We start from the raw sequence: 25,663 nt of genomic DNA, 5'->3' as shown, positions 1-25,663 counted from the left end.
ATTACATTGTAGCTAGACTACTAAATGACGACCGCAAGACGTGTGTTGCACCAAAAACAGTTTAACAAGCGAAAACTATACCGTTTTTTACAACGAAAACTGTCATATTTTGTCCTTTCTTACCACTTGTCACTTTAATAATTACTAGGTATTTGACCGAGCTTTGCTCGGTATTCGATAAAACACGCATAATAGGACATATTATATATATATATATATATATATATACAACTTATATGAAATAATTTAAGAACCATAAATATATTTCATATAAGTTATGGGCAAATTATAGTGTATGCTTGAACTAATCTATTGTACAAATTTTGGAAGCTTAAATCACTCTCCTCTGTTGGCAAAATTAGAATCCCTGTTTTATATAGAGGTCTTTTTGATTAATTATTGTGTGTTATAAACGTTGACCAATCGTGTTATGCTTTAGCTAATTCAAAGATAAAGACGTGATAAATACAGACACTGAACTTTAATTTCTTAACTTTAGTCATTGCTGAGAAAAATCGATATCGCTGCAGTCAAATTATCAAGGCGTCACCTTAAGTTTCATCAAAATCGGTTCAACTGTTTAAGCGTGAAGAGGTAACAAATATACACTTTCGCATTTGTAATATTAGTAAGGAAGTAGAAAAATGTTAAACAACAAATAAAGTATGTCGTCGAAAAATTACGTCAAGTGCACAAAAAAAATCAAAGATTTATTATTTTACCGGGATCATTCCAGACAAAATACAGACACGTGTTAATCCTTTATATCAGAGGCGGAACACCTTTAGATCCGGTAGAATAGTCCAGAACAATCGCACCGGTATCACCGGCATTGTTCTCGATAGTTCGATGCTCATTCCTGAAATAACGTCATGTGACGTGATTCTATTGTTTCTCCCCTTGTTTTTAGATAAAGGATTGTCTGGAAAAAGTGTCGTACAGTCCATAATAATAATTCTATGTCTGTGATATTAGTGCTGTGCCAAGTATTTTCAAGTGTGTTTTAAAAACAGTTTTTATGAGTCGGTACACTCGATAAGAAAATATTATGTTAACAATTTTATCAACCGTACCATTAATGTCAACAAATAAACCTGATGGATGATACGACAGCAGATACAGAGTAGACATAACTAAGGAGTATCTCGACTTCAAACAAACGGGCAAATATACGCGAGTTGGACGCGACTGTCACTTTCAACATGTTTCACAATGCAAAGCTCTGGTTTCTTTCAAGAGCGGTGCCGTCATGTGGCGGCCGTGATGGAGCGGTGAATAAAATAACGGCGATCAAAAAACTATAAAATTGCAGGCGCAAAGGCTCGGCTGGTACGCTTTCAGTCACACATTTTGCGCCTGCAATTTTATCGTTTTTTTAATAATAATAATAATAATAAAATGTTTTATTCAAACATAAATACAATGCACTGCACACACTAAAGCAAAAAAAAAACAAACAGTAAACCAAAAGGAAAAACTCACTGACCTCCATTATATAATAGAGGTCATTGAAAAAACTGCTTAACTAAAATAAGACAAACAACAAAAAAAAAATGGCATCATTAGGCAGTGCATTGCATAATGCCGAAAAGGATACCCATTATATTACCCACTCAGGTGTATTACCACGGCGTAGAACACTGCACCGCGGTACCTGATCTTCCGTGGTTCCTATACATATTACGCCTGACGCACGACAGATTCAACATAAATAATAATAATATACATATAATAATACAATAAAATAATAAAACATCATTTAGAATACTTAAATAAGAGTACGGTAGCTGCTATTTACGATACGGCACGGCATAACACCCGCACGGGCCGCACCTGTGACGCAACGACATTCCAGCTTCAGGAGATAAGTGCCTATTTCCCGCGCTTCAGTGCCTGAAACGAAGTTGTACGGGGAGCAGGCGCATGTGTGCGCTCGCGCCGACCGCCTATGACCAACATAATTATTTTTTGATTGATCGCCGTTATTTTATACATCAATTAAATCGAGTCAAAAAAAACGATACATTATTTGTCTTTAATTCAGTACAAAAATTATCTGAAAATTCCAAATAATTTGGGCATTGTTATGCTATTTCGTTAAAAAAAAGAGTTAACTTTGGGATTTTTTCTATCGAGTGAAGTTCATGATATCGTGTAATATATATATATATATATATATATATATATATATATATATATATATATATAATATAAAACTCAAAGGTGTATCAACGCACAGCCCAAACCACTGTGTTAGATCCTTAACTAAAACATACATTTTTTCAGAATTTAAATTATTATATTTTTATGCCTCCTGTCACTTTTAAATCTTGAAAATCGACCGTTTCTGGGAATACAGGGCCTTAACAGTCAGTAAGAAGCGTATCCTTCTATATAATATTATAATAATATATTAGTACGAATATTATAATATCCTGGAACTTGTTGGAAAATAATAACGAGAAATTTATATACCGTAGTAAAATATTCGGATTCACGTTCACAGTAAAAGCTGTAAAGAACGTTTTCTTTGTATTAGGAATTTTATTTACTCCTCATCATTTTTCTTTAAGCTTTTGAATTTAATTTTGAATAGCATGAATAGAATTACATTTACAAATGCACATTATTCATAACTCGAGCTTTAGCTTTGAATTAAGCTTGTCGGATTAAACTTAAGACGCTCCCCCTATGGAGATGCCGTAATTTACCGTTTTCAGAACCTTACTCATTTAAGAGCTACAAAATTAAAATAAAACACAATAATCTTCAGTATGCGAGTGTTTCTTTCATAGTTTTGGACGATATTATATTTTTTTAGGTCAATTTTGAACTAAGATAAGTAAAAAATAGGATTTTCGCGCGATCTCGGCAACGCGGCAAATGTATGGTTAAGGTCGTATGCTCAGGGGATGGCCTTAAAGCTTCGAACGTCGCCAAGAAATGCATTTAATGAACGAGATAAGCCTACGTAACATATAAAAAAGCTTTTATACAATACTAGATGGTGCCTCAACTACGTTTTGCAGATTTTTTTGTGGCGGGGGTTTTCTTGACAAGGAGGTCAAATTATAGTATATCCTTCTCCAAGGACTCCAAGGGTCAAATAAGTATATCTATCGCTAACATAACAGTGAGCTTAGAGTCACAACAGAGGTACAGACGAATAACTTAAGAGTCCGGGTGCCATCGAAATTCTCATACAAACATGATACCAGGATCATTTACCATACGAGAATATTTATATTTGAATTATTATTCGGCTTAAGATAGTAATTACAAAATATTTACATACCAAAAATATAAACGATTACAATAATTTATATTTTTTAATTGTAATCGTTCATATTTTTTGGTATGTTAATATTTTGCAGTTAATCTTTGTACAGGAACCTAGGTAATAACTATCTTAAGCTGAATAATAAATAATGGTAAATATTCTCGTATGGGAAATGATCTTGGTGTTACGTTTGTCTGAGAATTTCGATGGCACCCGGACTCTTAATAGAGCAAAACCATGCCATATCAGGAAGCACATTTAAATCTTTGTTATCACGTTAAAAAAAGGTTATAACTGAGAAATAGAAAGATAACTGAAATGAGCAAAACAAGTTCATATCACCTTGTGCAGAAATCTGTGAGTAACAACAATAATTCGACTTTAATCATTTTAATCAAAAATTACGATAACAAACGTCACAATATAATCGATGTTATCAACCCTTTGCAGCAACTTCCGATCGTTTTCATCAAAAATGTCGAAGATTAAATATCCCCCAACCAATCGTGTTTTGCTAAACAGACATAACAGCTAATATCTGGCGATTCCGCGTTAATTTCTGAAAAAGATTGCGTTCCAAACACAAACAGATTAACATCCGCCAGCGAGCAAAAGGAGCTCGCCGGAAATGGGGGCTGTCTGCACGGCGCGCCATTTCCGCCGGCCCGCCCGGAACCTGACGACGCTTTGCACCCTCTGTTCTATGTATACTCTGTGAGGTCTTTTAAAAATATGGTCAATGATAGATAATAATAATAATAATAATTTATTTATTCTCTTACCACAATAATAATATTACATTTATATCATAACACACACAATAATAATATTACATTTATATCAAATATTTAGTTCAGTATTTGTGGGGAGACTGGAGTCTCAAACTAAGCAGTGTCCTGCTTGTATTTTAAGACACCAGGCCTCCATCCCCAGTAAGTATATGACTTTAATATGAGTAGTGAGTACATATTATTATTCAATATATAATTTAACATTTCTAAAATTCATAAATCATTCTTTATAGCATAATTATAATTGATTTCATTTTTTTTTTACATTAATTTGATTTTATATTAGAAATCTTAGTATTTAACAAACAAATTAAATTTTATTAGATGGATAATATTATTATAGTCTGCATTAAAGGACTAAAACGCCATGACCAGCTCGAAAGAACGCCTCTGCTGCTTGGTAACCTGTTTCATGTATATTCACTGAGTTAATTTTATTTAACGATATTGTAATAATCCGACTTGAAGGACCAGAAAAACCGACCCCCGGCTTGAGCTGCCGCACACTCAAACAATCGAGTCACTGAGGTCATCATAATATCTATTAGATAGATAATATTATAGATAGTGGGACAAAAATAACCAAAACATCACGACCAGCTCGGAACGGAAACCTTAAAAGCCTCTATTGCTTTGTACCCTCTCGTTCATGTTACATATTTTTTTAAAGTAAGAACTAGAATAGTACAAGTCATGAATAGTTCGCCTTGAAAGACCGAAGCAAGATAACCAATGGATCAAAGGAAATATCCCTTGTACGTCAGTAAAGGTCGTCGCTGGCAGTCCATTTTAATTTTCAAAAGCCGACCACTCTCAGATGTCATAAAGCATTTATAAAACTACCAAGAAACAGAAAACTAAGAGAATATCCATAGAAAACTAATTTACTTTTTTTCGAACTTAAAGAACATTCTCCAATGTTCTCGAACGTGTATCCATTATAGAAGTAATTAGTCGAGGAGCGTGAGACACCGCCACTGACAGCTCCCAGGACTTAAAACTTTCGTCGCCACGAACTACAAAGTAATTTACTTCGTAGCTAATTATATTACACTTTTATATAAAACCTAGATGTTGTCTGCAACTTCCCAAATTCCTTTATAATATGCGGGAGTCGTGTGTTTTTGAATCCCAATTTTCAAGTTCACCAAATTGGTTAAATGCAGAGTCAATGGACAGACACACTTTTACATTTAACTAGCTGTCCCGCCCTACTAGACAAGTGGCAAGCGATTATAGTAAACGCCAACAAAATGTATGCGATTTGACATAAGTCATCGCTTCGCTAGCGAATACTAATGTCAAATCCCATACATTTTGTTGGGGTTTACCAAGAAGTTTACACCCTAATGGAGTTTTCCTGTAGAACAAAAAAGTGAAGATCAAATATTTGAACTCTGTTGACCTTTTTGTTATGTCCTGTTCTTTTCTTTTGATAGTTCTCACTCGCTCACTTGTAAAACACAGAGTTGCCAAAGCGTTTTATATTTTCCCTATTAACAAAATCAATTTTAGTTTTTAAGCCTAAAATACGTCCCATATAAACGATTAAAAAACCTTACAATTAAATAATTAATAATTCAAGGGTGGTTTTTGGTTGCATAACATCAAAAGCAAAAAGTAAAATAAACTTATGTTTTATTTTATTCACATTACTCCCATTTTATAATGTTAATATTTTTTAATAGCGACACAAGCAAATGTCAGAACGTAGTCAAAACATTATGGTTGCCGGTTGTTGACAGCATCTCTATTCGATATTTTTTACAAGTAAATAAAGCATAATATTATTTTCATACAAAATACAATGAGTTGTGTAGTTCGAGGTTGTAAAAGTGTATGGTATCCGAATTGTGGTGTGAAATTTCACGGGTAAGTTAATTAAATGAAATATTTTTTTACATTTCGCTAGGGTGACCATTAGCTGTACCTTGGATTGGATTGTCCTCGTAGTTCGAACATATTATAGTTATAGTATTCTATGATTGTAAATGTGTGGTTTTTAATCTATTTTTAATAAAATATTTGCATATTATTTAGTTTTTTTTTATACATATATTGACTAGCTGTTGCTCGCGACTTCATCCGTGTCAACATAGTATAATGACAAAGATGGATAGTCCGCAAACAAATATGAAAAAAGTAAAATATAACCTCCTCCTTTTTGGAAGTCGGTTAAAAAGTAGCCTAAAGCGCTTATTCCACTTGTCCTATTTAGAAGTCCTAGCTAGGAATCTACATAGGAGACTAATTAGAAGCTTCTTATTCCACTTGTCCTAATTTAGTGACTAAATCAGTTGTCATTTTGGTCAGACGTCTTCTTAATGGCTCCAGTTCTATCAAAGCAACAAATAATTGGTCTTCTCATAGGCTTAGCTGTTGGCTCAATGAAAATAAAAATAAATAAAAGGCGAAAAAGATGGATAGGAGCTGGTACACATACGCGCGCTTTGCTAACGCCCGTTAGGAAAGCGCGCGCCTAACGCGCGCTTCAAAACGCCCAACGTGTACCAGCGCTAACTCTAAATCATGACGTTCGACCAGAGTACTTGATGAATGATGTATTTAAATCTTCACGCGCCACACATTTAATAGGTACACTACCACAACAACACTGCACACACATAAAACACCATATTATTTTCTAAAGTACCATTATATACAGGTGAAGCTAAAAAAGCTTGTAATAAAATATGTATGACTAATGCCGCGGCCGTACATGCGTCTATCGTACGAAGCTTTGTGCTATAATTACGATACACGCAGATTGTCCTGGATACGGTATCGTTTTAATCACGAAGCTCTACACAGGTGCGGCCCGGGCATTAGAATAATTAGTAAATTATAGCAAGGCTCTCCCCCTGTACAGTACGGAAGACCTAGGACAATTATTTTTTATTACTAACAAGCAAATTTTTTGTGAGTAGCTTTATTTTGATAAAACGAACAACTTTTTTTGTGAAAAATCTTGAAAGAGGTAGCTAACAGATAGAAAGAATTTCAAAAAATAAGGCTACTTGTTTGTCCTACAATATTCAAAACTTTGGTTACCCTAAAGAAAAGGGATAGCACATAACAATGACGTCATCCAAGGACATATTTTTTATCTTCAATCTATTGTTCACTATAATACCTCCATTAGGGTGTAAACTTCTTGGGGTTTACGATAATCGCTTGACACTTGTCTCTAGGCCCTGGTGAACTTCGTGTCGCTTAAAAACCTTCCCTGGACTTCAAGGATTATTTTAAGACTAAAATTAGCAGAATCGGTTCAGCCGTTATCAAGTTATAGCGTTACTAACACAATTGAAAAAAAAAGACTTATAATATTCTAGAACGTTACTAAAAGCTTATAATATTCAATGATCTTTAATATAAGAAATCGTCCAGCAAATCTCTCCTTTAATCTGTTCTCAATTTTGATGGATTTACAAGTTTTGTTTGAAGGATTAAGTTATCAACGTAGGTCTTCCGATTTCAGCTGCTACTTCAGAACTCGTGTATCGGCGCCATTTTGATTTTGTATCATTATAGTAGTTTAAAAAACACATCGTAGTCGGAGAAACTGTGATATTGTTTGTTGTTATCGTTTGTATTTTTAAGAAATATACTTCATATCTATTAGTCTTCTTGCTCATAAAATACTTTATCTGCGCGAAATTTCACATTCCTCTGTTGCTTATGTATGTTTTTGCTTAGAGTATGATGATGATGAAAAAACCCCGTCGGCAAAAACTGTTATCCTCTACATCCCCATATAACTAATTAATCTTTAAAAAATTTAAAGTGCATGCGCATTTCGAGAGCAAACAAATGACCAAAAGCACTGCAGGTTATTAGGTAAATGCGAGAAGCGTGTTGTACCTGCGAAACCTTTTCGTAACAGATTACTGAGTTGGCGAGCAACTTGCATAATGCGCCCTAGCACACAAAAGTTCTGGCGTCGTGACAAAGACAGTAGCGAACCGTGACTTTGTCCGAAGTTTGTGCTGAGGCGTCATTATAGGTACTAGAGATCGCCCAATGGTCGAAATTCGACCTTAGTTTCAATGACATTTTGTAAAAAAATATTGACTTTACAATATTTTTTTCAACTCTTGTCTCTGGGACTCAGCTGATCTCAGACTGGCCGTGTAAGCATTGTCTTTTATTAGCTAAGATTCAATAAAAAAAAAACTATAATCCATTTTCAATTTGTCACCTTGTTGTCAGCAGACTTCAATCATAAATAAAAGAGTATAATTCGTATGTATAGGCTTGTCACTCAAAATTATATTAATTAGGCTATATTAATAGGCTATATTTTATCACGCTGAGACTAATAGGAGAATGTGGTAAACCGGGGGAAATTATTTGAAAGGGCTTATCTCGCGAACTACTGGAGCAATTTTTATGTTATTCTTATTTGGCACAGATAAGAAGTAGACCACGTGAGGGATCATAGGCTATTGATTTGAATCATTTTTGCAGTGGGTATATATTTTATAACCGTGCGAAGCCGGGGCGGGTCGCTAGTTTAAAATTATTAGCAAAAATATTAAAAATATTGCACCTGCTCGAGACTTTATAATGTGAATTGACCAAAAACGTACGAGTTAAGTGTTAAACATTGGAACACATTCAGCAGTTTTCCTGTAAGATACTATTGTAATATCAGAATAACGGGAACAAAATTTCTTAAATGGACATTCAATATAAAGTTTTATGCCTTATTTCACCGTTTGAACTTTAACCTGCCCGTATACACAAAAGAAGTACATTAACGTTTTTCCTAAAGCGAAAGAAACAATAGTCTGTATAGGATTTCACGTTGTTTGCTTAGGAGGTCAACGTACTTGGGAGTCCACATAAATTATGTCAACGAGCTCCCCCCATTAGCCGAGCAAACTGCTCGTTTGTACGTACTAAAGTTTACCGACTACTTAAAAAAGTTTAATGCAGAATATTTTAGTACAAAAAGGAGCGTTGTTTTTTCCGGCCTTAGATTAAAAATTTAGATGGGCTAAAAAGCTTTGGGACATTTTTTAATTTTGAATAATGTCTTGGTTTATACCACTCGTTTGCATAACTTAATGTTTAGGCAGCCGTCATGTTGTGAAGTTTTACGCTTCTCAGAGTTGAGGCCTGTTGACTGTCACACAGCTGGAGTGACATGGATGAAATCTATGACGTAACATATTATGACTAAAGTGGCCTTAAGGGGGCTATTCATTGGGGGTGAACTCAAGGTTCTTTATATTATTATTTGCTTAGTAAGAAAACAAGACTACTTAATTCCTTCCTATAGTATCGACAGCGGATATTAAAAATAACAAAATACGTGGGATTTGACATTATGTCAATTCTCATTACATTTTCTAATTTTTTTCAACAATTTGATTATTGCATTCAATAATATTAATAATTTATCACAAATGAGTGTTCTTTCTGAGTAAAATACTATTTATTCCTTGCTATTTCCGTAGTAGTAACTGAACTTTGGAAAGAAAGCGGACTCAGAATATTTATACCAACGGGCCAAGTAAGTCGATTATTGAACAACAAAATACTGAAACTTTTAAAAACTTGTAAGCGTCGTTCATATAGTTGAGAAGTTTTTAAGTCCTCGTGAAGTATGTGCGAGCTAACTACACAGATGTTCGAATGCAGAGAAACTTCACTACTTAACATAAAACACGCTCTTATAAAAAGTAGCAGTTAAGCGTCTTCTGCATGTTTTTATACTTTTTTACGCTAACTTTACAATCCCTTGTACATGATACTTTTACACCAAAGATGCTAGAGTGTTTCACACCTTAATGTTAGGGTGAGCATTTATGATACGACCCTTTAATATAATAAGGTTTGTCCTCGTAACAAGTACCAGCATACAACAAAATACACAAAGCTATTACATTTTATAATTGAGTAAGGAATTTTATACCCTTTACAATTTAATACCTTGTGTAATGACGGTGCGGGCTCTTAATTAAATATCGTTAGCCGCCGCTGACGCTGTAGGCACTAATGAGATACAATTGATTATCGCCATTTTGTTTAATATTCGCGCCATGTTTTTTCCCGCGAATTGAGGTCAGTTCCTTTTTTAAATTTAAATTTGGAATCTGAGATTTTTAATTAAAACCAGCAAGATAATTAGAAGAATATTTCGTGCTTTCATTTTAAGTTCATTAAGCAATTTTCGGATAAGCTCGGTAAATAATTAGAGCGAGAATACTCACTGTGGTTTCGCAGCTGCCTGTCTTCTAAAAAAAGTTATGCCTGTCCGGTTTTTTTCGTCTGTAAATAAGAATGATTTTATAAAAGTTTTTACTAGGTATAATATTACGTAGGTAGTTTGAGTATGGGCCTGTCCAGTGTCCACCTCTCCACGTCACGACGTCGTCAACGTGGAACGGTGCGGTAACGTAGCACGGTACGTTGACATGGCGTGCAAATTTACATTAACGTAACGTAAAATGCATATCACGATATTATAGCAATATTGTACGTCGCCATGCCTTGTAAAACTGTTACATTATTCACTACTGATCTAGACCGCACAATACGTATCCTGCTTTTGCTATTGTTAAAAACGGAGAAAGAGAAGAAAAAAGACGTGCATTTTTACGTTATATTGACGTAAATTTAAACGACACGTCAACGTACGGAGCCACGTTGCTGCACCGTTACACGCTGACGACATCGTGACGTGGAGGTGCGGACAGGCCCTATGAGCTTATGTTCTTACCCCCAACAACTTTATTTGTGTTACCTTGCTCCTGCGAAGAATAATTCATATTATTGTTGATACCTAACATGTAACATTTATGGATCGCTAACTTGCATTACCGTAATGAGGGTTTATCAATTTGTAACAGATTGAGGTTATAATTTAAACTTGTCAAACAGAATATAAATAATAAAGAAATTGATCAATATATTATGGCGCTGAGTTTTTATTAATTGCGATTGATTTTTTTGCGTCGAAATGTTGACACATAAGACTGTAATATATTTGGAGATTGGCGTTTTCCGACGAAATGTGAATACGTGTAACATTTGGGAATCACTAACACGCATTAACGTAATGAGGGTTTATCAATTTGTAACAGATTGAGGTAGCCGGATTGGAGATTGAATAGAATCAATAATGCCGACGAAGAATCCATCTCATTACTATGAAGGGACGGGCAACGGTAATTGACGCGAATCTAATTTCTCACGGATCCTTACTCGTAACTTGGTTTTGGATGAATTGATTCCTGCAGGTATGGAATATTAAAAAAAATAGGAATAGTTAAAGTGAAATCTTTCTTAGCTTTTGGGATGTGAAAGATCGGAAATTTGCAAGAAAAACGACACATCAGGCATTAATAATATTATTATTAACATTTACGGTCTTACCACAAACGATTTAAACATATATTGAACAGTTGTTTTGAGACCATTCTGTAGTGATTTTTTTTCTAATCAACTGTTCAACAGTGTTTAAATCTTTTGTAGTAAGACCAATTATGTCTAAATTATTATCCAGCCACAGGCGTAGCCTTAGAAGAAAAAAATCGGAATTTTCTGCTACGAAAATATGGTAGCGCATTTGCTCATCGATGCTTCTATATTTGCACACTTAAATATTAGAACTGTGGGAATATGCGTGGAGGTCGCAAAGAAAGATCTTCCGACCGAGCGAGGTGGTATGCTCGATCAGGTTGAAGCCCACGTGATTGATTTCAGCTGTTGTATTATCGTATATACAGGGTGTAACAAAAATAAGTGATAATACTTTAGCACGTGTACCTTGTAGAGAGTTCACTGTGAAAGTAGCAGCGCTGAAAGACCAAAAGTTTTTTTCACTTTTGTATGGGGAAACTCGTGACGCTCGGGCCCTTGCCCATACAACAGTGAAAAAAAAAATTCGTCTTTTAGAGCTGCTACTTTCACAGTGAACTCTCTACAAGGAACACGTATACACCCTAAAGTATTATCACTTATTTTTGTTACACACTATATCCATACTAATATTATAAATGCGAAAGTGTGTCTGTCTGTCTGTCCGTCTGTCTGTCTGTCTGTTACCTCTTCACGCTCAAACCGCTGAACCGATTTTGCTGAAATTTGGCATGGAGATACTTTGAGTCCCGAGAAAGGACATAGGATACTTTTTATCCCGGAAAAATGAACAGTTCCCGCACGATAAATGAATTTTGGAGTTGCGGGCATCATCTAGTATATTATATACCGACGGCCGACGCACGTATAAAACTTTAATAGCGTGATGCTGGCGCTACTATAATGCTAATTTGGCTAAATAGTCCACTTAAAAAAGAAGGTGTAGTGTAGGTGCGTGAGCTGCAACCTTTTTTTTTTTTTTTTTTTTAGAAATGTGTTCAGGATGGCCAGAAGGTAAACATACTAAAAGTCCCCGCTCCTAGGGGTGGAGCTGGAGTGGGAGGAAGGGGTTAATGTTCCCATTTTTTAGTTTTTTGCTAATATTTTTAAAGCGGTGCGTCGTAGACAAAAACTGTGTTGTTCTACATAATAAAAGCTGATTACATTTTTTGTTTAATACAATTTTTCGAATTGTTTACTACTTTTGAAGTACACGTTCTGTAAAAGTGAAGTTTTCGAAAAATACCGACTTATCAAATATGGATTAAAAAACATGGCGCGTCGCAACGCTTCGACTCTGCCTCAGTGTGAGTTGAGCCAGTGTTCTAGTGGTGTTTCAAGTTATAATAGTAACGGTTACAATTTGAATGCTCCACTCCCCAGCGTAAACCAATTAAGTGCCGTCTCATTGGAAATAAGACTCCGGGGGTCATTACGTGAATACATAATATCGGTTTCTTATATAGTCAGTTCTAATCAAGACAAAAGAAATTAACTTTTTTTTATTTTTTTAATGAAATAAGGGGGCAAACGAGCAAACGGGTCACCTGATGGAAAGCAACTTCCGTCGCCCATGGACACTCGCAGCATCAGAAGGTTTGCAAGTGCGTTGCCGGCCTTTTAAGAGGGAATAGGGTAGGGGAAGGTAGGGAAGGGAAGGGAATAGGGGAGGGTAGGGAAGGGAATGGGGTAGGGGATTGGGCCTCCGGTAAACTCACTCACTCGGCGAAACACAGCGCAAGAGCTGTTTCACGCCGGTTTTCTGTGAGAACGTGGTATTTCTCCGGTCGAGCCGGCCCATTTGTGCCGAAGCATGGCTCTCCCACGTATGAAACTTTTCGCATAGAAGGTAAATATTATTTTATTTTTAAAAATGAAGCGACGCTTTCCATATGAATTCAAGTGTAAATATCAACAGTTAGTAAATAGTACAAAAAGTATTATATCTAGAAAAAAAACTAAAATAAAATAATATAAAATAGATTTGTGAGTTCAAAAAAAAGAACATATTATACGGTCGAATTGAGAAAGCTACTCCTTTTTAGTAAGTTTACATGCTTCACGTAATAAGCCAGGCGTTCTATTCTATCTCGAGTTTCTTTGTTCAGGACTTTTTGTTTTTCACTGGAGTAAACGTCTGATACTGTAGCTCTTAAATTCTGCCGTTGAAAACCCTATTTATTAAAATGTCGACAGAAAATAAAATAATCCATACTATTATAAATGTGAAAGTGTGTCTGTCTGTCTGTCTGTCTGTCTGTTACCTCTTCACGGCCAAACCCCTGAATCAATTTTGCTAAAATTTGGTATGGAGTGATATATGGAGAGAGAGACTCACTTTTTATCCCAGAAAAATGTAAGGTTATTACGCGTTAAACGAATTTTGGCGCAACGAAGTTGCGGGCGTCGTCTAGCTTAAATATAACAGTATCGTTGTAATAGTAACTAAGTAAGAAATTAGAAAAAAGTCTATAACTTACAACTTGAGAAAATTTAAGTTATGATTTTCCGAATTTATTCATATGGATGTTATTAAAGCATATTCCCTGGCCATTTAAAACTCTACTTATAAAAAAAAATTAAGAAAAAAGTAATATTTCACGTAGCCATTTCTGTAGTACCGCACTTACGCAAAGAATGAAAAATGGAGTGCTACGAAGTGCTACGGAGTGCTACGCCGCGTAGCACCGCTATAGACGCGTAGCGGCGTAGTCTTGCCTCGTATATTTGAGTATTTTATGTCTTTTGATTTAAATGGATTTGGTAGATGCATTACCTCAGGTTTTTATCGCGCCAGGCCTTAACCTAAGGGTTGTTTCAGACCGCAACGCGACGTGTAGATGCATTTCTAAATTTATATGGATTTGACAGATTCGCAAGACGTCTCACGTAATTTTGACGTGGGAGAGCCATGCTTCGGCACGAATGGGCCGGCTCGACCGGAGAAATACCACGTCCTCACAGAAAACCGGCGTAAAACAGCGCTTCCGCTGTGTTTCGCCGAGTGAGTGAGTTTACCGGAGGCCCAATCCCCTACCCTTTTCCTTTCCCTACCCTCCCCTATTTCCTTCCGTACCCTCCCCTATTCCCTTCCGTACCCTCCCCTATTACCCCTTAAAAGGCCGGCAACGCACCTGCAGCTCTTCTGATGCTGCGAGTGTCCATGGGCGACGGAAGTTGCTTTCCATCAGGTGACCCGTTTGCTCGTTTGCCCCCTTATTTCATAAAAAAAAAATTAATTAAAATCTGTCAAATCCATACAAATTTATGTCGCGCCGCGTCTCCTAACCTGACCCTAAGGGTCAGTCCACACTGCAAGGTGACATTAGGCCATTTTAAACTGAATTTTACTAACTACATCAAAATATACACATTGAGTAGACAAAGAGCCCACGGTGACGGGCTGCCTGTTCCATTATATTTTGAAAGGCTCATTTAAAAATACACTTCATCTCATCGATGCATCGCGTTGCAATATGACCTTACTCTTAGGCTTTGTAAGTATGAACAAAAACTAACGTAAAACTAAAGGCAGGTGCACATAATTATCACCTTAGGTCACGTGTGTGCTCGACCTTAACGATCTAGAACTCATTTAGCCACTTTTGCTCAAAAACTCGTTATTTCTAGCCGACGCTAGTTCAGTTAGTTTAACTTAGAGTTAAGTGGATTAAACCGTCCACGGTAATGTACGGCGACTTAGTAGTTCTCTAGCCCAGTGGTTTTTAAACTTTTATATGATGTCACCCCCTGAAGAAAATAGTTAGATTATTATTGCACGAATCTCTACATAGCTCTTTACAATATTTCCTCAATAGACAACTACTTCAAATATGACAAATACTACGTTCGACACCCCCCGGGAATGAAAAAAAAATTGCGACCTCCCCATTTTCTTTTTTATCAAGTACTTAATAGATGACGCCCGCAATTCCGTTGCGTCAAAATTTGTTTATAGCGCGGGACCCGTACATTTTCCGGGATAAAAAGTATCCTATATATAGTCCTTTCCCGGGACTCAACGGTTCGGCGGTTTGAGCGTGAAGAGGTAACAGACAGACATACATACTTTCCCATTTATACTATTAGTACCTAATATATCCTTTTGGTAAAATCATCGTACTTAATTTATTTTTCATTTCAATATTTACTATTTATCTCTGGCGTCCAAGAGATCGCGACCCACAGGTTGAAAAACACTGCTCGAGCCAAGTGCAGGACACTGCAGTTTTAACTACCGATAGTGTTGTTTTAACGAGTGGGAGGTCTTTAAATTCTTCTCTCTCCTGTATTTGTTTCAAGCAAAGTATTTTATTTTAACGTTATTTGTTTTCCACTTATAAGTGCATCGCGATGAAATTCAGAAATTAATTAATAGATCTTGGGTTTCTTTCCCAAAAACAAATCGTATATTATGGGATATAATATAAGAATGGTGAGTATCTATAGCATGCGAAACTTTATTATAATTATATTTGGGAAGGCAAATGGCGTTTGGTGTTTTCTGCTTATGTTCTTATATTTTGGTGGGCATGAAAAGAAATTAGATTTAAGTTCGAATTCTGGGATTGCATTTGATTGGAGGGACATATCTAAAACATTAACGAGAACTTCGTACTTTTAATGTCGGCTAATATTCTAGTAAATATATATTTTTCTCAGAGGATGAACTCATCTTTGAATAAATAAATAAATATTTATTCCAGGCTCCTTTTATTAACCTTATCTTAGTAAATAGAGACAATAACCGAAAGTCTATAACAGGGGTCACCAAATGACGGACCGCGGTCCGCATCCGGACCGCCGACCCATTCTGTGCAGACCAAGCATAATACTAATATTATGTTCGAAGATGAATTTCGTTAAAAATAAATTTCGGTCTCGACATACCTACAGCAACAAAAATGTTCACTTTTCTCATTGATACAAACAAAATATACCTTTGTTATTTCCGTAATTACATTTGTTAAAAAAAAATTAAATGTGTGGACCGCGAAGGTCATTTTATTTCTTAAAACGGACCCCGAGCGAATATAATTGGTGACCCCTGGTCTATAACATGATACTAATCGGAACCTTATTATGCTATCTAAGCACTACTCAAAATCGCAGCTATCTCTTTGTTGACAATAATAATTGAGCAGCCGAGCTCAGTGCGGCCGCGAGAACGAAGCGCGGCGCACGCCTCGCGCCACTCCGACACTTCCGACGCGAGCAAACTTTACTAGCCGTGACTGAGAATAGTTTATAGACTGAGAGAAGTTTACCATTGACTGAGAGAAGTTTACCATTGACTGAGGAAAGTTTACCTTGATGTGAAAATGAGTGACAGTTGACTGTGATGTGAGAAGTGTGACGGAATGACAGGTTAGTACTTTGTTTGTGTTAAAAGTTGGAGATGAAAAGTTTTATTTTGTGTAAGTAAATGTCAGTAGTTGTAATTTTTGGAAATTCGTGATGATAAATAAAATAGATGTAATTTATATAATATACAAGAATATATTTATTTGTTTGTAAAAATATGAAAAGTGAAGGAAGCATAATATGAGAAGTGCAGAAAAAAATATAGCAAATAAGCAAAAAATAATTTTGTATTATAGAGAATTTAGATGCACAAGAATTTAATTAGAATATTGCAATAAATTTATGACCAACTTTTGAAATCTACAAATAATTTTTTTGTGTCAAATAGATTAAATTATGTAAATCATAATATATTCAGAACTAGCTGTTACCCGCGAAAAATGTGATAAGTTGATTACAAAGAATGAACATTATGAACATGGTAATTTGGACCATATCTTATGCAACAAGAAAAGAATTTTGACAATCGGTCCACAAACGGCGGAGTAAAATACATAGGTAAAACATAAAAAAGTAAAAAATATCATACTCCTTTTTGGAAGTCGGTTAAAAAGTAGCCTAAGTTACTCCTTATCACATCAGCTATCTGCCAAAAAAGTCCCGTCAAAATCGCTCCAGCCATTTCAGAGATTAGCCGGAACAAATAGACAGACAGACAGACAGACATACAGACAAAAATTGTAAAAAATGTTGTTTTGGTGTATGTACCCTAAATACATTCATATGCATCTAGTAAAAAACGGTTCTTTCAATATTACAAACAGACACTCCAATTTTATTTATATGTATGTATGTATGTATGTATGTATGTATGTACGTATGTATGTATGTATGTATGTATGTATGTATGTATGTATGTATGTATGTATGTATATATGTATGTATGTATGTATGTATGTATGTATGTATGTATGTATATGTATGTATGTATATGTATGTATGGATGTATAGATATATTCTGATTAGTTATAATTGGAAAACTTAATCTGTTCCCGAGTAACTGGGGTGAATAATTTTAATTAATGATTAATGAATGCACCATATTCATTACACGAGTCAAAAATGCGCACTAATCTTAATCAGAGTTTGTTTACATTTATGGAATGTTATTTCTTTAGAGTAAAAATATTCACACAAATATCTAGATCTACAAACAGTCACAAAAACCCTGAAAGTTTTGTTTATGAACATAAAAAATGTATGCTGTAAAGAATAGCGTAATCTATAGCTACTTTTATACTACTACTAGCTGTCCCGGCAAACGTTGTTTTGCCATATAAAGTATTTCGCCTATCTATATATATTATTTTATTGAAGTGACTAAATAAGTACGGCACCATGGCAACGTCCATCGCTATCCCGTCACACAAACAATGGTCGCCGTCAGTCTCGAGTTGTAATAATTTACTATTATTTATTCAACAAATGCACTTATCAATATGAATAGTACCCAGTAGCCGATTCTCAGACCCACTGAATATGCATATAAAATTTGGTAAAAATCAGTAAAGCCGTTTCGGAGGAGTACGCGGTCTAACATTGTGACACGAAAATTTTATATAATACTAGCTGTCCCGGCAAACGTTTCTTTGCCATATAAAGTATTTCGCCCGTATTATTTTATTGAAGTGACTAAATAAGTATGTCACCATGGCAACGTCCATCGCTATCCCGTCGCAAAAACCATGGTCGCCGTCAGTCTCGAGTTGCAATAATTTACTATTATTTATTCAACAGAAGTGCACTGGCGGGGATAACTAATGAAATGACGATTGATCAGTTTTCGACCGGAGAGGAAAAATGATTAAATTACTAAAATGGCTATTAAAAATAAGGGTTGATCGTAGAAGGGTGAAAATTGAGGATTGTATCTATTTTTTATGTTGTATCATAAAAAAATAGAAATCAAAAATTTTGTCTAAAAAATAAAAATAAAAATTTAGGGGTGGACCACCCCTAACATTTAAGGGGATGAAAAATAGATGTTGGCCGATTCCCATAGATACCGGATAAGCACAAAAAATTTCATCAAAATCGGTCAAGCCGTTTTGGAGGAGTATGGTATGGCAAACGAAAACTGTGACACGAGAATTTTATATATTAGACTACCCGGTGAACTTCGTGTTACTTTAAAACCTTCCGTGGACTTTGAAGAATATTTTAAGACTAAAATTAGCCCAATCCGAAAAAATTTTTTCCCTAGTATCTCTCGTTTGTCTATATGTCAAAGGAATTTTGGCGCAACGGACTTGCGGGCCTTGTCTAGTATTTTATAATTTACATAAAGCGTAGCAAACATCCCCATAGAAATGATTGTTTGCTATAGCCACTATACTATTTTTCTGTATAATATTATAGTCATATACTCAATAATTTTCTACTCATTATTGTGCTAAATTGCATTAATAATAATATAACTCTTTATTGCACACCAAAATACAGTACATAATACGAAAGATACAATAATAAATATTACTAATTGATGTACAAAAGGCGAACTTATTGCTACTAAGCAATCTCTACCAGTCAACCTTTTGTAGATACGATAGAAAATTGGAATGATATAAAAATCGTGTAGGTGCGCAGACTAAACTAATACTAGTGCTTATATTACTTAAACTAAGACAAATTCTAAAACTATTACTAACTATTACTAAAACCAGGACTATTTATGTTGACAGTTAACTATGATTATTGATGATAAAGCAGAGATGTGACAGGAATAAGCTAGTGCATATTAAGAAAATGAGATTTAAGTTTATGTTTAAAAATATTTATTGAACCGTACTTACGTATTACTGTACTAGTTTCGGAACCTACCTATATCCGATTGCCAAGAAATGAATAAATCTGTGATATTTTATTAGTATCGAATTGAATTTTTTATTAAAGAAAAAGTGTATGAAGTTTTTTTTTACTTCAAATCTTTTTTCCGGCCCTAAAACCTCCATTTGTGCGAAAAACGTCGGTTTTAAAATTGTAAGTTACCCACTTCGTCCACTCAAGTCTTCAATTATTACTGAAAATCCCTTCAACACTCAGTAACCTCAAAGTCAATTAAATTTAAACAAACAAACAAATTCTTCCTCTTATTATATAGTATCGAAAATTCAAGTCATAATTAGATGGGAAGCTACAAAAATATTGATTTGCTTTTCCGAAGTGATCGGTGCGGTGAAAATAATCACGTAAAACCCTACTTTGGGATTCAATTTTTTGAGGATAAAAGTACTCAATGTGTAAATCCGGGCTGAGAACACCGAATTCCGGAGAATTCCGCAGATTCCCGCAAATCCGTAACGACAGCGTGAACACACCGAATACATTAAAATATTAGGATTCCGCATTTTCAAGGTATCGTATGAGGTTTGTTTTTCGTGCTTCCTAAAATAATAAGGTATTGGATTGCTGTCTAGTGTAGTTTAATCTGTCAATCCATACTAATATTTTAAAGCGAAAGTGTGTCTGTCTATCTGTCTATCACCTCTTCACGCCCAAACCGATTTTGCTGAAATAAACATAGGATACTTTTTATCCCGAAAAAATACGTGTACGGCTCCCGCGCGAGACACGAATTTTGGCGCAACGGAGTTGCGGGCGTCATCTAGTGATAATAATAATATAAACAACAATATATTTTTTAATATAATAATGTAATACTGCGTAAAATTTTAATGGTCGTTTTCCCGCAGTAAAATGATTCTATCTTAGTAGTATAATAGATTTGTGAAGTTTTTTTATTCGAATCAAAAATAAAATTTGGCCGGGTCATAGCCGCTCTCGGAAAGTGCACGACAGTAGCGACATAATATTTCAAACGAAGTTTCAGGGGCGTGTGTCAAAAAATAAACAACACGAGTTTAGCCAATGTAGCACACTGCACAATACATGAAAAAAATCTGTTATTTGTTCTTATTCTTTTTCTAATGAAAATCTATACAATTTGTACTGTACTTGTCGTATTATGTAACAGATGCATTGGGCGATCTCTATATTAATTTTCAAAAAATAACTTGGATGATTCGATAGTACTACTATAGGTAAATCATTCTGCTGCAGGAAAACAACCTCTAAAATGTCACGTTGTATATCTACTGCTACAATATTCTTTAATTCACATAATATATTACCTTGTATGACGTGACGAGTCCGTAATAAAGTTTTCCAATCTTGGGATTCTCGACTGAAACAGATTCTATAATATATAGATATCACCATCAAAATAATTATAATTACAAAATATATTTTATAGATATAGTGTCTAAATTTAAACTTAATAATAATATGTTTGGTCTTTATTTAGATACTTGTTACATCTTTGTATTATTCAAATTAATTTCCTTTTTCTCAAGTGTTTTACTTTGAAACGTTTTCTGATCGATGGCAAAGTCAGATGAAATTAAAATTAAATTTTACTCGGCAACGATAAAAAAAACAATAGAATTTGATATAAATTCAAAAGATACAAAAACATTATTACAAGGTAACGACAATTGTTCAGAATTAGACGTATAATTTTAAATTTCCATAATATGAAAACAATGCCGATGGACCAAGTCGATGGGTAATTTGCAAATAATATTTTTAAAATAATTATAGCCTCCTATCATTATAGGAGGCTATGGTTATTTACCATTAACAATAAATTTATAGTTTTACTAGATGACGCCAGTAACTCCGTTGCGCCAAAACTCGTTTATCGCGCTGGAACCGTACATTTTTCCGGAATAAAAACTATCCTATGTCCTTTCCCGGGACTCAAAGTATCTCCATGCCAAATTTCAGCAAAATCGGTTGAGCGGTTTGGGCGTGAAGAGGTAACAGACATACAGACAGACACACTTTCGCATTTATAATATTGAGTATAGTATGGATAATATGGAAGTATGGATAACAACACATGAGTCATGAGTTCAGAATAGCTATGTCTGAACTCATGTGGCCTAGTGTGTTTAGACACTGAGTGTCTAAACACACTAGGCCGAAGTTACGCGGCGGAAATTCCTTATGATTACGTCCGCAATGTTAAACGCATACAATATTATACGGACGGAACGCGACGGAATAGTGTGTCATCGGTAATCTATACTTATAATATTATAATTCTGCAGAGTTTGTTTGTTTGAACGCGCTAATCTCAGGAACTACTGGTCCGATTTGAAAAATTATTTTACTGTTGGATAGTCCATTTATCGAGGAAGGCTATACGCTATATTTTATCATGCTAAAACTAATAGAAGCGAAGAAATATAGGAAAATGTGGAAAAATGTGGGAAATTATATGAAAGGACTTATTTGAACGCGCTAATCCCAGGAACTACTGGTCCCATTTGAAAAATTATTTCAATATTAGATATCCCATTTATCGAGAAAGGCTATAGGCTTTATTTTATCACGCTAAGACTAATAAAAACGAAGAAATAGAGGAAAATGTGGAAAAAACGGGGGGAAATTATTTGAAAGGGCTTATTTGAACGCGCTAATCTCAGGAACTACTGGTCCGATTTGAAAAATTCTTTCAGTGTTAGATAGCCTATTTATCGAGGAAGGCTATAGGCTATATTTTATCACGCTAAAACTAATGAAAGCGAAGAAATAGAGGAAAATGTGGAAAAAACGGGGAAATTATATGAAATTGCTTATTATCTTAAGAACTACTGGAGCAATTTTTATGTTATTTGGCAAACATGAAGAATAGACCACGTGAAGGGACATAGGCTATTTTTGGCGGAAAAATGTGCGGTTGCGTGAAATTCCTAAATTACGCAAGCGAAGCCGCGCGGAAATCTATACATCTATACATATAAATAAAATTGGAGTGTCTGTTTGTAATATTAAAATAACCGTTTTTTACTACATGTATATGAATATTTATACGGTACTTACACCAAATAAGAATTTTTAGAATTTTTGTCTGTCTGTATGTCTGTCTGTTTGTTCCGGCTAATCTCCGAAATGGCTGGACCGATTTTGACGGGACTTTTATTGGCCGATAGCTGATATAATAAGGAGTAACTTAGGCTACTTTTTAACCGACTTCCAAAAAGGAAGAGTGCATTTTTTTACTTTTTTATTTTTTACCTATGTATTCAACATTTTGTTGACGCGGACGTAGTCGCGGGTAACAGCTAGTTTAAAATACATTGCGAGCGTAATCATGCGGAATTTCCGCCGCGTAACTTCGGCTTAGTGTGTTTAGACACTAAGTGGAGAAATGCTCTGAATATTTAAATTAGATACTAGTTCGTACTTTCAATTCAGTTATACTTGCATCTATACGTAATATTATAATTGGGAAGAGTTTGTTTGTTTGTTTGAACACGCTAATCTTAGGAACTACTGGTCCGATTCGAAAAATTCTTTTACTGTTGGATAGCCCATTTATCGAGGAAGGCTATAGGCTATATTTTATTACGCTAAATGTAATAGGAGCGAAGAAATAGAGGAAAATGTGGAAAAAAACGGGGGAAATTATATGAATTGGCTTATTTGAACGCGCTAATCTCAGGAACTACTGGTCTGATTTAAAAAATTCTTTCAATGTTAGATAGCCCATTTGTCGAGGAAGGCTATTGGCTATATTTTATACGCTAAGACTAATAAGAGCGAAGAAATAGATAAAAATTTGGAAAAAACGGGGGAAATTATATGGAATTGCTTATTATCTTATGAACTAATGGAGCAATTTTTATGTTATTTGGCAAACATGAAGAATAGACTACGTGAAGGGACATAGGCTGTTTTTTTGCTGCAAAATGTACGGTTGCGTGAAATACCGCAATATATTCCGCAAGCGAAGCCGCGCGGAACATCTATATATAATAAAATCGTAGGAAAGTCAATTCTGTATATTGAATATTTTTGTATAATAAATAATACTTGGGATGTGATCTACTATGCTTAACGCGGACGAAGTCGCGGGCAACAGGTAGTCTCGAATATTTGTAGTAGCAATATTCAGTATTAAAAAGCTTTTACGGCTATGAAGTGCAAACAGGAGCGCTGTTTGTTACATAGCCGGTGACTACAAAAATGTATTGGTAATATTTTTATGCAGACAACTGACATTCTTCGTTAGCACTTTTATATAACATTCTCTATATTTCATAATATATACTATACAGGGTGTAACAAAAATAAGTGATAATACTTTCGGGTGTGTACGTGTTTCTTGTAGAGAGTTCACTGTAAAAGTAGCAGCGCTGAAAGACCAAAAAATGTTTTCACTTTTGTATGGGAAACTCGTGACGCCCTTGCCCATTAAAGTGAAAAAAAATCGTCTTTCAGAGCTGCTACTTTCACAGTGAACTCTCTACAAGGAACACGTACACACCCTAAAGTATTATCACTTATTTTTGTTACACCCTGTATATTACAACTTTATTTAAATAATACTTTAATGAACTAAACGAATAGACATGTAAAAAAAATGCTTTTTATTTTGATACTTTCCTTATCTACGACCTTCAATATCTTGGTGTGATTTTAAATAAAAACCTATTTGTAATAGTCAGGGAGCCCTAAAATATTTTTGTTTTATTATTATAAGCAAATTTTTGTGAGTAGCTTCATTTTGATAAGACGAACAACTATTTATTTGCGAAAAATCTCGAAAGTGGTAGCTAACAGAGATAGAAAGGATTTCATACTTTGATTTGATGGTCCCAAAATATGGATTGTTCTATTTGTAGGACAATGTTACTCTTAAATTATATAACTATTAACCTATCAACATACAAAAAAATCAGATGGTTAGGGTTCCGTAGTCAACCAGTTTTGTTGATTACAGAACCCTAAAACGAAACCCTAACCAGCAATTTTTTTGTTTATTGATAAATTTATAGTTATTTAATTTAAGAGTAATATTGTCCTACAAATAGAACAATATACATTTTAGGACCATCAAATCAAAGTATGAAATCCTTTATATCTCTGTTAGCTACCACTTTCGAGATTTAACGCAAATAAAATTGATGTTTGTCTTATCAAAATGAAGCCACTTACAAAAAAAAGCTTAAATATTTTGTGGTTACTATTAGTAATAAAAAAAATTGTTCTTGGGATCCCTGACTATAATGTCTTTTGGCAAAAGAAGTTATGGAGTACAATGGTCTTAAAGAATGTAATAATAATACATATTATGTAAAACGTAACAAAGAATGATGAAATCATAATAATATTGTTTGAAAGCCTTCTTTTAAATTCAAATCAAGTAACAGACTTTCATATCACACTGTCTTCTTCAGGCCACAAGCTTCCATGGGACTAGCCATCGCATCTCTCGTTGAGTATGCAACAAACAGACTTTGATCTCATCATACTGCATAATTATGCAACAATCATTAATCATGCAATGTCTTTCTCAGGCCACCATCTGCAATGGCTCCTGGTAGCGGCATCTCTCGCGCTGGCCGCGAGCTCGGGGGACAAGCGGCCTCACTTCACTGTGGAGCCTCCCCCGCGGGTGCTGTGGCCGGCGACGCGGGGGGCGCACGCGGTGTGCCGCGCCAGTGGACACCCCCAGCCTGAGGTCCACTGGGTGACGGCTGAGGGACAGGTCATTACTACTATACCGGGATTAAGGTGAGTACAAGGAGCTTGGTAACCGGGGTGCTGTGGCCGATGACGCGGGGGGCGCACGCAGTGTGCCGCGCCAGTGGACACTCCCAGCCTGAGGTCCACTGGGTGACGGCTGAGGGACAGGTAATTACTACTATACCGGGATTGAGGTGAGCAAGGAGATTGGTAGCCGATTCGCTGACGTTGTGAGAAATTCCTTCCATATCCTTACCTCACTGACAATATAAATATGAAATTGTGTCTCACTGCTATCATTATTTACCCGGTGCTCTTGGTG

At 35.3% G+C, this 25,663-nt stretch overlaps 1 protein-coding gene across 3 annotated transcripts in view; it reads left to right on the top strand.

The window, feature by feature from the left end:
- The first annotated feature begins 16,616 nt into the window (after positions 1-16,616).
- LOC121732383 (Down syndrome cell adhesion molecule-like protein Dscam2) overlaps positions 16,617-25,663 on the top strand; it is a 75,550-nt gene continuing 66,503 nt past the window's right edge. For all 3 annotated transcript variants that reach the window (XM_042122251.1, XM_042122250.1, XM_042122249.1), the window contains exons 1-2: positions 16,617-16,809; positions 25,173-25,389. In XM_042122251.1, the coding sequence (XP_041978185.1) occupies positions 16,803-16,809; positions 25,173-25,389 (224 nt within the window). In that variant the 5' untranslated portion in view covers positions 16,617-16,802. The remainder of the gene's footprint in view (positions 16,810-25,172; positions 25,390-25,663) is intronic.

This window comes from Aricia agestis, chromosome 12, assembly GCF_905147365.1.
Source record: "Aricia agestis chromosome 12, ilAriAges1.1, whole genome shotgun sequence".
Lineage (NCBI taxonomy): Eukaryota > Metazoa > Arthropoda > Insecta > Lepidoptera > Lycaenidae > Aricia > Aricia agestis.
Note: the sequence above shows the minus strand (reverse complement) of the source record. Positions and strands in the feature narration are given on the sequence as shown.